Source organism: Pygocentrus nattereri, chromosome 16, assembly GCF_015220715.1.
Source record: "Pygocentrus nattereri isolate fPygNat1 chromosome 16, fPygNat1.pri, whole genome shotgun sequence".
Lineage (NCBI taxonomy): Eukaryota > Metazoa > Chordata > Actinopteri > Characiformes > Serrasalmidae > Pygocentrus > Pygocentrus nattereri.
In genome coordinates, this window is record NC_051226.1 from 6,152,239 (window position 1) to 6,166,385 (window position 14,147).

Consider the following 14,147-nt stretch of genomic DNA (forward strand, 5'->3'; position numbering starts at 1 on the left):
GGTGTGCTGTTGACAGAAGTTATGCTATAACTGAAATTTCGGGGGAGGAACACGCCTGTAAGCCGTCCTTTTTCCAATCTAGCGCCCTATAAATTCACGTCCTCACCACGCAGTGTTCACAATTCCCACCGCCACCACATCTCCTCCCTGTTCCTCAGTCTTACATCAGTCCTGCTACAGCTGTGGAGGGGGTCTGACCTTCTAGCTATAGGCAGAAGCCGCCCATAGCTCCAGCCCAAGTTCTCAGAGTTCCTTCCCCCTCCCTCAATCAGTCTTCCCTCATACTACCACCACCATGTTGGAGGCACTCACAAACAGATCTATGTGAGGGCTGGAGGTGTCCAGGGGAAATCAGGAACCAAACTTTGTTCTCCAGACTAGCTCATAAGACATTGACTACTTTTGTGAAAACAGGAAATTCCTGTTACTGTTTACTGTGTTGATGTTTATTTGCACACATATAATTCATAATACGATATATGGTACATGTACACCCTTACTGCCAGGATAAATGCTTTTAAAATCCTGGAGAAGAGTTGGTTTCCCCACAGAAGCAACGAGAAGGTCATGGTGGGTGGGGTGCTGAGTTGAGGGGAGTCATGTTGGGTATGTGTGCATGAGTGTTCAGTTACGCAACCATGCTCTCCAAAATATCTCCTCCTCTTAACCCAGCCCAAAGTCCAAAATAACCACCACACCACCCCCACAGAAACTCTCTGATATGTGTTTGTGTCTGTATGAGAGAGAGAGAGGGAGGGAGCAGAAAGGGGAAACACACAAACATCAGCCGTCCACTTTGACAGCGTTTCTACCAAGCCTTCGTCCTACTGGTCTGTTCCCTCGGGGGAATCCCAGACGCCCTAAGGGCCGCTTCATTACTGCCTTAGCCGAAGTGAAGTGTACAAGATGAGGCCTCTGAGATACGAGGGATCGACTGAGTCACGATTGGCCCCTCCCAGTCCAGTCCATGTGCTCTTGTGGTGTTTTGGTTTTATAGTCCAGCCCCCTCGTTTCGTGACTCCACTCCTGATTGTTTCCACCTGTGTTCCCGCCTTATCCTCGTATACCCTGTTATTATTTAAGCCCTGTGTTTGCCTCTAGTTGTCGCTGGTCTTTGTTGTTTGAACTGTTCTGGTTGTGTTTATATGTTGGTTCGGTGTTTCCGTGTTTATCACTTCTGGCTTTAAATCTATCCATGTTGGCCATCTGACTTTGGACCGTTATGACCCTGATTTTGGGTTTGCCCATAATAAACGTTGCTTATCTCCGCCTCCTCGCTCCCAACCGTTACAGCTATAACGTTTTAGGCACCTAAGCTAAAAGCTTTTAATCTAGTCAGTACATAAAATGTTCTGGATAACTAAAATTAAAAATCGGCCAATTTGTCAGAATCATAACATTCAAAACTGGTAGTTATTTGTGAGTGAAGTAAATTCAGGGGATTGTTTTTTCAGTGTGGGAGCACAACTTTACAACCAAACTTCTATTGCATAACATGGGCGATTTATTTAGCATGTGGTCCATATTTCTGGCGTGTGGTGGTGTGGCATGGCATGCTGCCCTGACCTTGGATCCGTCCAGGCTAATGATGCGATAGACATTGCGGGTGCTGTCATAAAAGTAGGACACGGTGACGGCGTGCTTGCTGGTGGGGACCCAGTTCTTTTTGGTGTTGGGGTCGATCTGGAAGACATGGGCTCTGGTGCTGAAGATAGGCTGCTCTCTAAGGAGAAAGAAAGAGAGAAAAATGAAAATCCAGTGTTGGGACGAACACTTTAAGGCCTTTTCTACACTTTCATTTTGCTTTATTGACATAATCATAAAGCGTTATGCATCCCCAGATTCTCGGCTAATAAAATGTCATTCAGTAAATATTTCTACACACTAAATGTGTGAATTCACCCGTAAAACCACAGTAGCAAAAATCTGAATAGAAATCATTACACCCTTACTAACTATGTAACCAAGCACTGATGTAATTAAGTTTACATTTAAATAGTATAGAAAACAACAGTACTAACTCATGTTAAATCTCATGTTAAATCTCATGTTAAATCTCATGTTAAATCACCAATCATAGGTCTTATATCTCAGGCTTAATCTTATGTTTCTTCATCCATCTGCACATCTGGACACCTTGCTGCACATACTGCACTTTCTGCATACCTCATTGCGCATCGTGCACATCTGGACAATGGACACTTTATTTTGGCACCAATATCTACACATACTTATTCATTCAGTGGTCATTATATGCCTGAACCTCCTTGTACAGTCATTATTACACTGCGTCTTTCATCTCAGGTTATGGATCTTATTCCAGATTGTTGTGTTTTTCTATTTGTTTATCTGCCTGTAGAGTGGATCTTTATATTAATTCTTCCTGTTATGTTGTTTACACCCTTATTACTGTTACCGTACTGTGTTGTGTGTCTGATACTGGCTGGAAAGTTTCCTTCAGTATCAATAAAGTGTCTGTCTGTCTGTCTGACTATCTATCTATCTATCTATCTATCTATCTATCTATCTATCTATCTATCTATCTATCTGTCTCTCTGTCTGTCTCTCTGTCTATCCATCTGTCTGTCTCTCTGTCTATCTATCTATCCATCTGTCTATCCATCTGTCTGTCTGTCTGTCTGTCTGTCTGTCTATCTATCTATCTATCTATCTATCTATCTATCTATCTATCTATCTATCTGTCTGTCTGTCTGTCTGTCTCTCTGTCTATCTATCTATCCATCTGTCTATCTATCTGTCTGTCTGTCTGTCTGTCTCTCTGTCTATCTATCTATCCATCTGTCTATCTATCTGTCTGTCTGTCTGTCTCTGTCTATCTATCTATCCATCTGTCTATCTATCTGTCTATCTGTCTGTCTGTCTGTCTCTCTGTCTATCTATCTATCCATCTGTCTATCTATCTATCTGTCTGTCTGTCTGTCTGTCTGTCTATCTATCTATCCATCTGTCTATCTATCTGTCTATCTGTCTGTCTGTCTGTCTGTCTGTCTATAGACTCAAAGACTTTCAATTTGTTAATCTAAAAACCAGAAGAGTCCAAACTTCCTTTTAGCAGGGCTGAGGTATGTTTGTGCCAAACAGGGCCAAACAGACAAAATAATATACAGAACAAGTGTCAAGTCAAGTCAGGCTTTACTGTCATTTCAGCGATACAGAAGTACGCAGTGAAACAAGACAACATTCCTCCAGGACCGACACAGGAGCACAATTGTGAGACAATACAATAAACACAGTGCAGACAGTACAGTACAGTAAATAAATACGAAAGACTGACAATAAATACCAAACAGAACACAGGCAGCACACGGTACTGAGAGTCTGTGGAGCTGTGCAAAGGAGGGTATAACATACTAGAGGTGGGCGATATGCCTCTTAAAGAATATCACGATATTTCAGGGTATTTTGCGCTAACGATATTTTTGGCGATATGACAAAACACTGAACATTTTATTAATTCAAAAACATGCTATTGCAACAAAATAAATGTCAACGTTTTATTTAGTATATGTTTCAAATTTTCAGTAGACACAAAAACTGATTCCGATTGATATTAGTCCGATTATTAACAGATTATTAGGATGCATGTGAACGTGGCTATCGGCTGTTGAGCACTCTTCGCGGCATTAGCCACGTTTAATAGAGTACGGAATGGAATGCGTCCACGTAAACACCTCGATCGGAATGGTCTAGTCCGATTGAGGCCATTCGGAATACAATTTTTGATCCGATTGAACGAGATGAGTAAACCTCTAAACGCTCAGTTAAATAGAGGAATAATATCAGTGTAATCCGATTGCACTCCCTTTCGTGTCACAGCGAAAGGTTTATACCGTTCAACACGGCGGAGCAGAAACTGGTCTGCAGAGGAGCCGGAGTTCATACTCTGAGCTTTAAAGGACGGCGGTGGGTCGGGCGGCGAGCTTATGTGACGTCTTCCTCTCGACGTCACTTTAAAGACATTAAAATCACAAACCAACTGGAAACTCATCTCACGGCGACTGGACCTCACGTGATGTTCGCTGTCATGGTTACGTTTTCTCCAAGCGGTACTCCACACATGCGTATCATTCTGCATCAGATTACTCGCAGTGAACATGTAAACGAGGATTATCATCAGACTGTTGAATAGAGTGAGAATAAACACCTCAGTCTGGATCTGTCATCTGCTTGTATTCAGTCGGATTGGCAGAAGTCTTTGCGTGTAAACAGCCACTTTTGATTTTCCTCATACTCCACTGAGCACTTCTGCTTGAGGTGGTGAAACAGATCAGGTGCGTTTCCCCCTTTTTGTTGTTGCATATCTTGCATATTTCTGTGATCTGTTGTACATCCAAGCTTTTATAACCAAACCACCTCCACTCTACTGACGTCGCTCCCCTTTTTGGGAGAAACTCCACCACAGAGCTGCTTTGTGCCAAACTTCTTTCTGTTCCAGTGTGACCAGCCACCTGACCAGCACCAGACTAGTATAAACGTGTTTTTTCAGCAGGGTCATGCTGGTTAAGCTGGTAGATTAGTCTAGCTGGATGACCACCACTGTACGTTTTGTCCCGTTTGTCAACTATCTTGATAAAAAACATCTAGACCATTAGAAACAGCAGCAAGAGCTGGACTTGAATTTTATTAGCTGGGTCAGCATAGTTTGATACAAGCATGCGATGATGAACTGTTCTGCAAAATTCGGACAAGTCTAGTGACCTGTTAGCATCTGTAGCGCCTGAGCTGACGGACTAAGTTCAGTGGCGCAGAGGGAAACTGAGAAACCCAGAAAGACGCATGTTTTCAACCATTCTAGCATTTTTACCCTACCACTTAGTCCTTTCCCTCTGATTTACACATAGGGCGTCCAAGTTTGTTGAGATAGAGGGGCAGGGCGAAGTGTTGGGGCTATATGGGCCTCCGAGCGGAGGTTTTTCAGAGACTCCAAACAGAGAAATATGAGAAAGAAAGAAAAACGGACAAAATCGCTGCACAAGCGATAAAAGGAACCCAAAAATCTGAGATTTTTTCGTTAAATTACAAAAACAACCGTTTAATGTCGGTTGAATGTATTATGGTCGTTTTCAACAACAAGCGTAAAAACGTCGCTAATAGTATATTAATGTTTCAGCAGGCTTCCATTACTTGTTAGGGACATTAGTCTTGCAGCTTATTAAACTATTTCCTTAATAAAGGCGAATACGTTGGATCTCAAGGTAACTTAGATAATCTAACGCTAACATTGGGTAACAGTTACACGCAATAAGGGTTGCGTTTTGGTGAGATTATAAGCAAGTAATGGAAACGGTTGTGCCAGAGCTCCACCAACAGGGGGCAACGACTCAGGGGTATGTGTGTGTTTTCAGCCAAGACTCCAACTGTGTTTACACCTGCAGCCCATAATTCCCCCCACTGCCCCCCAGCACACATACTCACATGTTTTATAAGAGAGAGGAACAGACGTGGCTCATTAGGCCCATCACTCTTTATCTGCTTTATAATAAAACCCAGGTAATTAAATATAAATCACTGAATATTCAGGCTAATTAGACTGATTTATGATGCTCATTATAGCATTGCAAATAATTTTCACACTACAAGAATATAAAGTGAGTGCATACGTGGCAGAGCGAGAGTGCTCTGGGTGTGGGTGGGATCACCGAGACCAAGACTTTTCTTTTTTTTAAATCAGCATTATAATAAGCTGATTTTATCTCATCCTTCAGCACTACACGCCAGTTTCAGGTGCAAATTGGATGCATTCTGTCCTTGCGTTATGTACAAAATTGGCATACAGGGTAAATGCACAGCTTACAGGCCGGTAGAAAACAAAATGCACTTCTCTTTCTCATGCATATGCATGTAAGTGAGCGGTAATTGTGGGAAAAACACACAAAAAGTAGCTGGACATTTTACACGGGCAGCTCATTATATATTTCGCTCAGTTTACTACAATTTCAGCAAAATCTTTTGGCAGCATCTTTTCAACTTAGGGTCTCTAAAGACATGTTGCTCAGAGATTTCCATCAGCAACAGTAACAGATGCGGTGGTTAGGCAGAGGAACGAGTCTCGAACATGTTCTGAACAAATGTTCTCCACTGGAATAACACTAAACTCTCAGGATCAGATGTATGCGTGAGGGGGCGTGGCACAAAATACCCCTTGAGGCAGCTGCAATGTGTTTTTATACAACAGTTGGTTCCGGCCATGCGAGCTGACTGGGCGAGAAGCGTTCTAACTGCTGTTATTTCACCATAACATCACAGGTTTTTCACAAACACTGCATCACTCCGCTGAGACGCCGTTGCTAAGCAACGACTTTGACAGCTGTAGGAGATGCTCGAGCCACGTTTGAACGTTTTTAGTTCTTACTTTGCGTCAAACAAAAAACGGACATTGTTAAGATCACATCTTACCCGACAGCTGATTTGGTCTGACTCTGAAGACGAGACGACACTTAATTCCCAAACTGTTGTCACCACTGAGCAGCTTTCCAGTCGGCAGCTGTGACAGAAGAACAGCTCAACAACCTGGAATCAGCCAGAAATGAACCCAACACCATTCGCCAAACGTGAAGTCTGATCTTCAGAGTCGGACCAAATCAGACTGAGCCATAAAACTGACCCAATAAAAAACAAAAAAGCTGCTCAGCGGTGACGACAGTTTGGGAATTTAGTGGAGAACCAGCTGCCGGCTGTGCAGCGAGTGAGCCGAGTTGGAACATTAAAACGCCTCTCTCTCCTGTGGAGCCTGGAATTCTACATCAAGCTAAAAACCAATGTTGCTAAACTGAGGCTCAAGAAGGTGTGACTGTTAAAATAACTTATCGTTTTATTTTTAAATGTAAATAAATTGTAACCATAACGTGTTTTTCAAGAGTAATACATCTGTAAACGCTAGGGACGCAAAACAAGACATTTCTATAGAAAGCCCTGGACCGTGGTATTGAAAAATGATGACAGTGTTTCAAAATTATGCCAAGTTTCTATTCCACATCTGAACAGCTGAATAAACACATTCAACCAAGTTGTATTTTAGAGGCGTCAGTTATTTGTGTAGAAAAAAAAGCCTGGCAGTCGCTCAGAGATGGTTTAGCTTCAGTTATCTGGAACTGATCCTGTGCTGTGGTGTGGTACGTTTGGCCGAAACCCTATAGGATTTATAGGGATTTATGCTACTATACATAACGACATAGCTTGGCACAATACAGCTGTAGTGCTACACCCCCAGACAGCAGGGTTAAACATTAATTCATCCCCACCCCTGTCCAGATCAGCATGCTAAGACAGTACTACAGCCACTGCAGTGCATTCTGGGAAATCTCTGTGTGTGATAGAGAGCCACTGCATAACAATCAGTTCATTCTTCTGCTTGTGCCAGTGTAAAAAAATGAATGAGCCCCTAACATAACAATATTTAATTCACTCCCAGCCAGGTTAGTGCTCTAATGCAGGCCACCATCATACCTACCAATGAGTCAAGGGTGTAAAACAGCCTACGAGGTGATATATGAGGTCCAGTAAGGCATTTAGGGTCCACTGTGTTACAAACCCCCTGACTAAAGGCCCAACCGTGACGCCCCGCCTGCTTTTCCAATACATGCACCACACCGACACACTGTGAACAGTTAATCAACAGTTAATCAAATCCCTCTCCACTCCACTGTTAGTTTAGTGCTAATGGTAATTGAGAGATGGATATTATAGTGATGAAAATCTGGCTGTTGTTGAATGTCTGTGGGAGGTAATGGCAAAAGCACTCATTCAATTAGTTATAACAAATTGCTACATTAAAACGGATTCATTTAAAATAATTACAGTGTGATTAGTTAATATGCACTGAGTGCAGATAACAGGCTTGGGCTTTTAAAAAATTGAGACTCGGAACCAGCGCAACGCAGGCTCAAACGTCAGCGTCAAATAGAGGTGACCAATATAACAACATATATATGTTACTGTAGTAAATTATGACACAGTGCGCTTTTCTGAGTGTATGGTGGGTATGGTCAGCACTTGTGAAGCAAAGACCAACTGCCTAGATCGTAACACAGACAGATTTAGACCATTAACAGTGAGCCTATAACACTGTCAGGTGAAATTATCTAGTCGATATATCTAGTATCATTTTGAGATTGTTGTAAGCTTATAATGAGACTAACTTATTTCTAGACACTTTAAATTGTTTTAAGAGATTTTAGTAAGTCATATGATCTCATTATACTGGCTGATAATTTTGCCTGTAGTAGGACTTATGCTTGAAACTGGCTCGGTAACACTTTCTATGAATGTCAGGTGTGTTAACATCTATAACCACATTTATAACATGTTATAATGCATTCATATGGCATTATAAACATGGTTATATAAATATATGTATAGAAATTACACTGAATTACACTTTATAGACTTTTTATGCACTTTTTATTGTTTATTACACATTATGAATTGTCAATAAAGTATCTATCTATCTATCTATCTATCTATCTATCTATCTATCTATCTATCGATCTATCTATCGATCTATCTATCTAATGCGTTATAAACAGTGTTAATAACATATTATACTGTCAGTGACAAAGAAGTCACTGCACTTTTCTTATCCAGCGTCTCACTTTAAAAGTTGCATTACATCACAGCAAACCAAGTACCCATCAGCCCCTCCCCTTAACCCCCTCTGACATCACACTAGCGTGAAGTCACTGTGGAGTGAAGTCCTGGAGAGGGAGAGGTGAGATAGTAGAGTGGGATCATTGTAATTTGGTCCCTCACTGGTTCTAACAGCAAGCTCTAGAACCCTTCACTCTGTAACACTACAGTACTTAAGTCAGTGTCAGGCTAACGGTGGTGCACATTTACAGTGGTGTACATTGACTTTCCCACATTGGGTGAAACACTGATGTTGCTCTAGTTTAAACTCATTTGAAGCCTGTAATGAGCTTTATTGTGTTTTAGTGTTTCAGTAAATCCTTCAGTAAATACTTCAACTTGAAGCCTCACTCTTAACACTGGAGGAGGCTTTAGTCCAGTACACTTCACTTCACTTAGAGCGGACTAATACAGCTTATGAGCTCTTATAATTGTTATGAGCAGTACTTATAACATATTACGTTAACAACCGATAATGCATAATAGGCATGGCTATAACGTGTAATGCATTTTTATAAATATTTATAGCCATGTTTATAATGCCTTATGAATGTATTATAACATTTTATGAATGCGTTTATAGATGCTTACAAAGGTAACGCATAGAAAGTGTTACCAAAAGTTAAATAATCGTACAGCTTACAACAATCTCAAAATAAGAAATATTAAATATATTGACTAGATTTAAAATAACGTCATTTGCCAGGTCACCATTTTTTGCAGTGAAACAACAACAAGCAGCATACAGAAATAAACTGCAGAGTAATAAGACACGGATGTCCTGTCAACCTGTTATACCATAATCTAATACCATTCATTCATTTTTAGCAATTTTTACTATTCCTTATTAAATAGTTTAAGTGGTAACATTTTATTTTAAGGCAGTGTTCATAAGGCTACATGGAACCTACATAAGCATGACCACTGACATAGACATACACATACACAAGGGAGGCTAGGGAACCAGCCTTGTGACCAGAAAGTCACTGGTTCGATCCCCTGAGCCAACAGTGCGTGACTGAAGTGCCCTTGAGCAAGACACCTAACCCCCAACTGCTCCCCGGGCACTGTGGATAGGGCTGCCCACCACACATGGGCAAGTGTGCTCACTGCCCCCTAGTGTGTAGAATGCACTAGTGTGTATGTGGAGTTTCACTGCACAGATGGGATAAATTTGGAGGGTCATTTATATCGTATATATTATAAAGGACATGATACAAATCATGATATTTTGACAGGCAGACACAATGCACTAGCAGTACCACATTAAAAAGCTGCCATCAAAAGCAACTATTTTTATTCAACTGCACTAAATCCAGTTAAACTGAACTAATTATGCTCTTATTTTATGAAAAAGATGGTCAATGTTCTTTAAGTGCTGACCATATCCATGGTATGCTCACAAAAGTATAGTGTATCGCGATAATACACTTATTCCAAAACATGTCATTTATGCATTTGCCAGCTTTGATCTCAAGTTGCCATGACATCTGTGCTAAGAGATAATGATCTGTTTCTGACATTAGGTTGTCGTGACCATTTCTGGGGAGATGATGGACTTTGCAGCTCAGCGTATGTCACAGTGACATGATGCTGGAAATATGATACAGCTTGCCAACTCAGGCTTTTAGTGGCCCTTATTTAAGGGCTCATTTTACCATTTATAAGACTTAAGTGGCCACATTATCAGCAATATGTCAAAGTGATAGTCACTACACTACAAAGTCATTCACTGCCAGAAAAGTGACACAGGCATTATGTAAAACTGACACCACTGTCAAAAGCAGACAGTCGGCAGGTCGGCTTATGTCAGCTGTGATGATGCGTTTATGTAGGTGTCATGTAGCCTCATAAACACTGTCTAGACGGTTAGTAATGAAGGTTCTGTGCAGGTGCATTTTTCATTCATCAAGGTACAAACAATGTAAATGTTCCCTTAAAGGTACAGCAGTGGTTTTAAGGCCTGATTGCGAACCTTAAATACATTTTTCCCACTGGAAGAATATCTGTATCTTATAAAACCTAATATTTTAAATCAGAACAGTAGAATAAAAGCCTGGAGGCGAGGCAGGGTGTGTGGAGTCAGTACAACATAGAATATGTCATTTCAGTGGATTATGGTTCAGTTATGTTCGCTGACTAAAGGTCCTGGGATGGACCCTTGAGGGTCCCACCCCAGTGATGAGAGTGGCACTGCTCCAGTGACAGTTTAGGACCTTTATATACAGTAAACTGTAACTTTAATTTCACAAATGTTGAATTACTTACTTTTCATCACCATCTTTAAATTGTGGCACTGCTGTTTTGTTGGAACATTTTGTCCATTGAAACTTTTTTCAAAATGTCACAATAAAAGTGTTGGCGGGCAGTCGTGGGCTGGAGGTCTGGAACCGGCCCTGTAACCGGAAGGTTGCCGGTTTGATCCCCAGTGCCGACAGTCCATGACTGAGGTGTCCTTGAGCAAGACACCTAACCCCCAGTTGCTCCCCGAGCGACGTGGATAGGGCCGCCCAAGTGTGCTCACTGCCCCCTAGTGTGTGTGTGTATTCACTAGTGTGTATGTGGTGTTTCACTTCACGGATGGGTTAAATATCAAACAATACATCAAACATATCAAACAAAGACCAGCACTAGACTAGGGAAAACACAGGGCTCAAATACAAACAGGGATAACGAGGGTTCACAAGACACAGGTGGAAAACAGGTGGCAACAATCAAGGAGTCAAGGAGTCAAGAAACAAGGGGGCAGAACCGGGAGGAAACAAAACAAAGAAGTACATGGACATGTAAACAAATGCACACGGAAGACTGGGAGGGGCCAGTCGTGACAAATTCAGAAAAATTTAATTTTATGATCTATACTGTGAATCATGAAAACACTTCCAAGTATCATGATATACAGTTCTAGGCAAAAGTTTTAATCTCGCCAGTTAATTTCCAGGATTTGTTGATTTTCTAAGTGGAAATATGTTCACATATTCTCTACAGGGAACATATTTTACCCCTTAAAAGGCCAAAGTTTTATTGCATGCTTCTATAACACAGAATAGCTCAGCCAGTTTGCATTAGAGTCCCAGTAGTTACTGAATAATAGGCCTTAGTATGTAATAAACCAGGGATTTTAAGGGGTTAATATGGTATATGTTGTGCTGAGTTTATCATATTGGGAAAACAATGAAATACAAAATATACTTTTTCTTTTTTTTTTGCAATATGTTATATTCAGCAAAAAATACACAGTAATTGTGCATTACAATGTGTAGACGTGTGCTCTCTGTAGCGGATGTGTTAACACACTGTCACATAAGATGTAAAAAACCATGTCATTTGACTAGGGGCACCCAAACTTGCAACCCTTTTTGCATATTGCCCACCCTTAGCTCCAGAGCAGAGCGCCTCAGCGTGCACACAGCTTTGTGGTCAGAGTGCAGCTGCAGTTGTGGTTAGAGGATTATTCTCTAAGCATATCGTACAGGCAGCAGGCACGCTGACCGGCTCCTGTTTACAATAGGGATGTCATAGGCAGACAATATGCTTTGTGTGTGCGTGTTTCATGGACTTGCAGGCCTCAGAGTTGTTCTGCTGTTCAAGTCTATTCAGTTCTCTCCTCTTCAGCAACAAACTGTGCTAATGCGCCGCTAATATACTGCAATGGAGACGCTGCACCAGTGGAGCTTTTCTCACTTGAGTGACAGCGACAGCTATTGTAATCCAAAGGCACTGCGCAGAAAGACAAGAGGGGTTCAGGGGTGCGTGATAACCTCGGACTCTGCTACAGCCCTCGACTGTCTACAGGTGTCTGCAGGGGCGCAACTCAACAGCTGGATGCAGAAAATGAGCATTAATGATTTCGCTGATGGTATAACATTAAAGTTACTAGTATGGTAGCAGTTATTAAGCCTTAGGCTGTAGGGGTGTAACAATTATTTCACTTAGTTGATTTAAATGGACAACCAAATTAGTTGGCAACTAATTTAGTAGTCGATTAGTTGCTGACGTCATTAGACGTCTGTCTCGGGCTCTCTAGGAACGTTTTGACATTAGCGCTCACTGGAGAGTGAACAACAGCGCGATGGCGGCCTCCAAGGTGTGGGAGCTAAACTCAGAAAACAAAGCCAAAGTGTAAAGCCGAGCTCGGCCGGCACGGAGCATCTGAAGAGCAAACTCGTCAGCTGGACCAAGAAGATTCATCTCGCATACCAGTTCAGTAAATAGTGTGTATAAATAGCGCGTACACCAGTAGCAGTGCTCTCATTAGTGTAGTGTGTGGTTTGGGACGAGGCCATAGTCGTGCTAGTGAGCTAGTTAGCTGATGCTAACAGTAGTTTGTGTTGGGAACTGAGCTGTAACGTTTCCTATTTTGTTAATAGATCGTTAATGGAGCTGGAACCATGATCACTTTCCAGATAGCGTTTACAGTTTTAAACACCGCATTGCGGTCTTGGTGCCGAGACCACCGGTGCGGACAAATTCGGCGAAAACTGGAGATCCAAACAGGTTTCCGTTCCGCCCGGTTATTTTTTTATTTATTTCATTAAAACAGTAAATTCTTGAATGTTATTCATCTTTATTGTCTTCATTGTTAGTTAGCAAATGCATAAAACGACCTCAAGCCAAATTTAAAAGCTAATAGCTGCATAGAAGTTATTTGGTAAATTGGTGATTTATAATCCGAATAATCGATTATCTGTTTCAGTAACTGATCTATTGTTCAAACGACCATCAAATTAGTCGTTTGTTGCAGCCCTATTACATTTGTTATGCTTCTATTCTAGGACAGAATGAGTGACACATCAAGTAGGCTATAAAGGTAATGGTTACTAAACATTAGTAACAGCCCAACAACACCTTAGCAACCACCTGGGATTCCCTAGCAATGTTCTAGCAACACCTTAACTGGAATTCCCTAGCAATGTTCTACCAACACCTTAACTGGAATTCCCTAGCAATGTTCTAGCAACACCTTAACTGGGGTTTCATAGCAATGTTCTAGCAACACCTTAACTGGGATTCCCTAGCAATGTTCTAGCAACACCTTAACTGGGATTCCATAGCAATGTTCTAGCAACACCTTAACTGGGATTCCATAGCAATGTTCTAGCAACACCTTAACTGGGGTTTCATAGCAATGTTTTAGTAACACCTCAACTGGAGTTTCATAGCAATGTTCTACCAACACCTTAACTGGGATTCCATAGCAATGTTCTAGCAACATCTTAACTGGGGTTTCATAGCAATGTTCTAGCAACACCTTAACTGGGATTCCATAGCAATGTTTTAGCAACACCTTAACTGGGATTCCATAGCAATGTTTTAGTAACACCTTAACTGGGATTCCATAGCAATGTTTTAGTAACACCTTAACTGGGGTTTCATAGCAATGTTCTAGCAACACCTTAACTGGGGTTTCATAGCAATGTTCTAGCAACACCTTAACTGGGGTTTCATAGCAATGTTCTAGCAACACCTTAACTGAGGTTTCATAGCAATGTTCTACCAAC

The 14,147-nt window shown here is 41.4% G+C and overlaps 1 protein-coding gene across 2 annotated transcripts in view; it reads right to left on the bottom strand.

Annotated features, from left to right (window-relative positions):
- The window catches only part of LOC108412518 (homer scaffold protein 1), a 58,212-nt gene that overhangs the window by 21,170 nt on the left and 22,895 nt on the right, over window positions 1-14,147 (bottom strand). For both annotated transcript variants that reach the window (XM_017684569.2, XM_017684570.2), the window contains exon 2: window positions 1,567-1,723. In XM_017684569.2, the coding sequence (XP_017540058.1) occupies window positions 1,567-1,723 (157 nt within the window). The remainder of the gene's footprint in view (window positions 1-1,566; window positions 1,724-14,147) is intronic.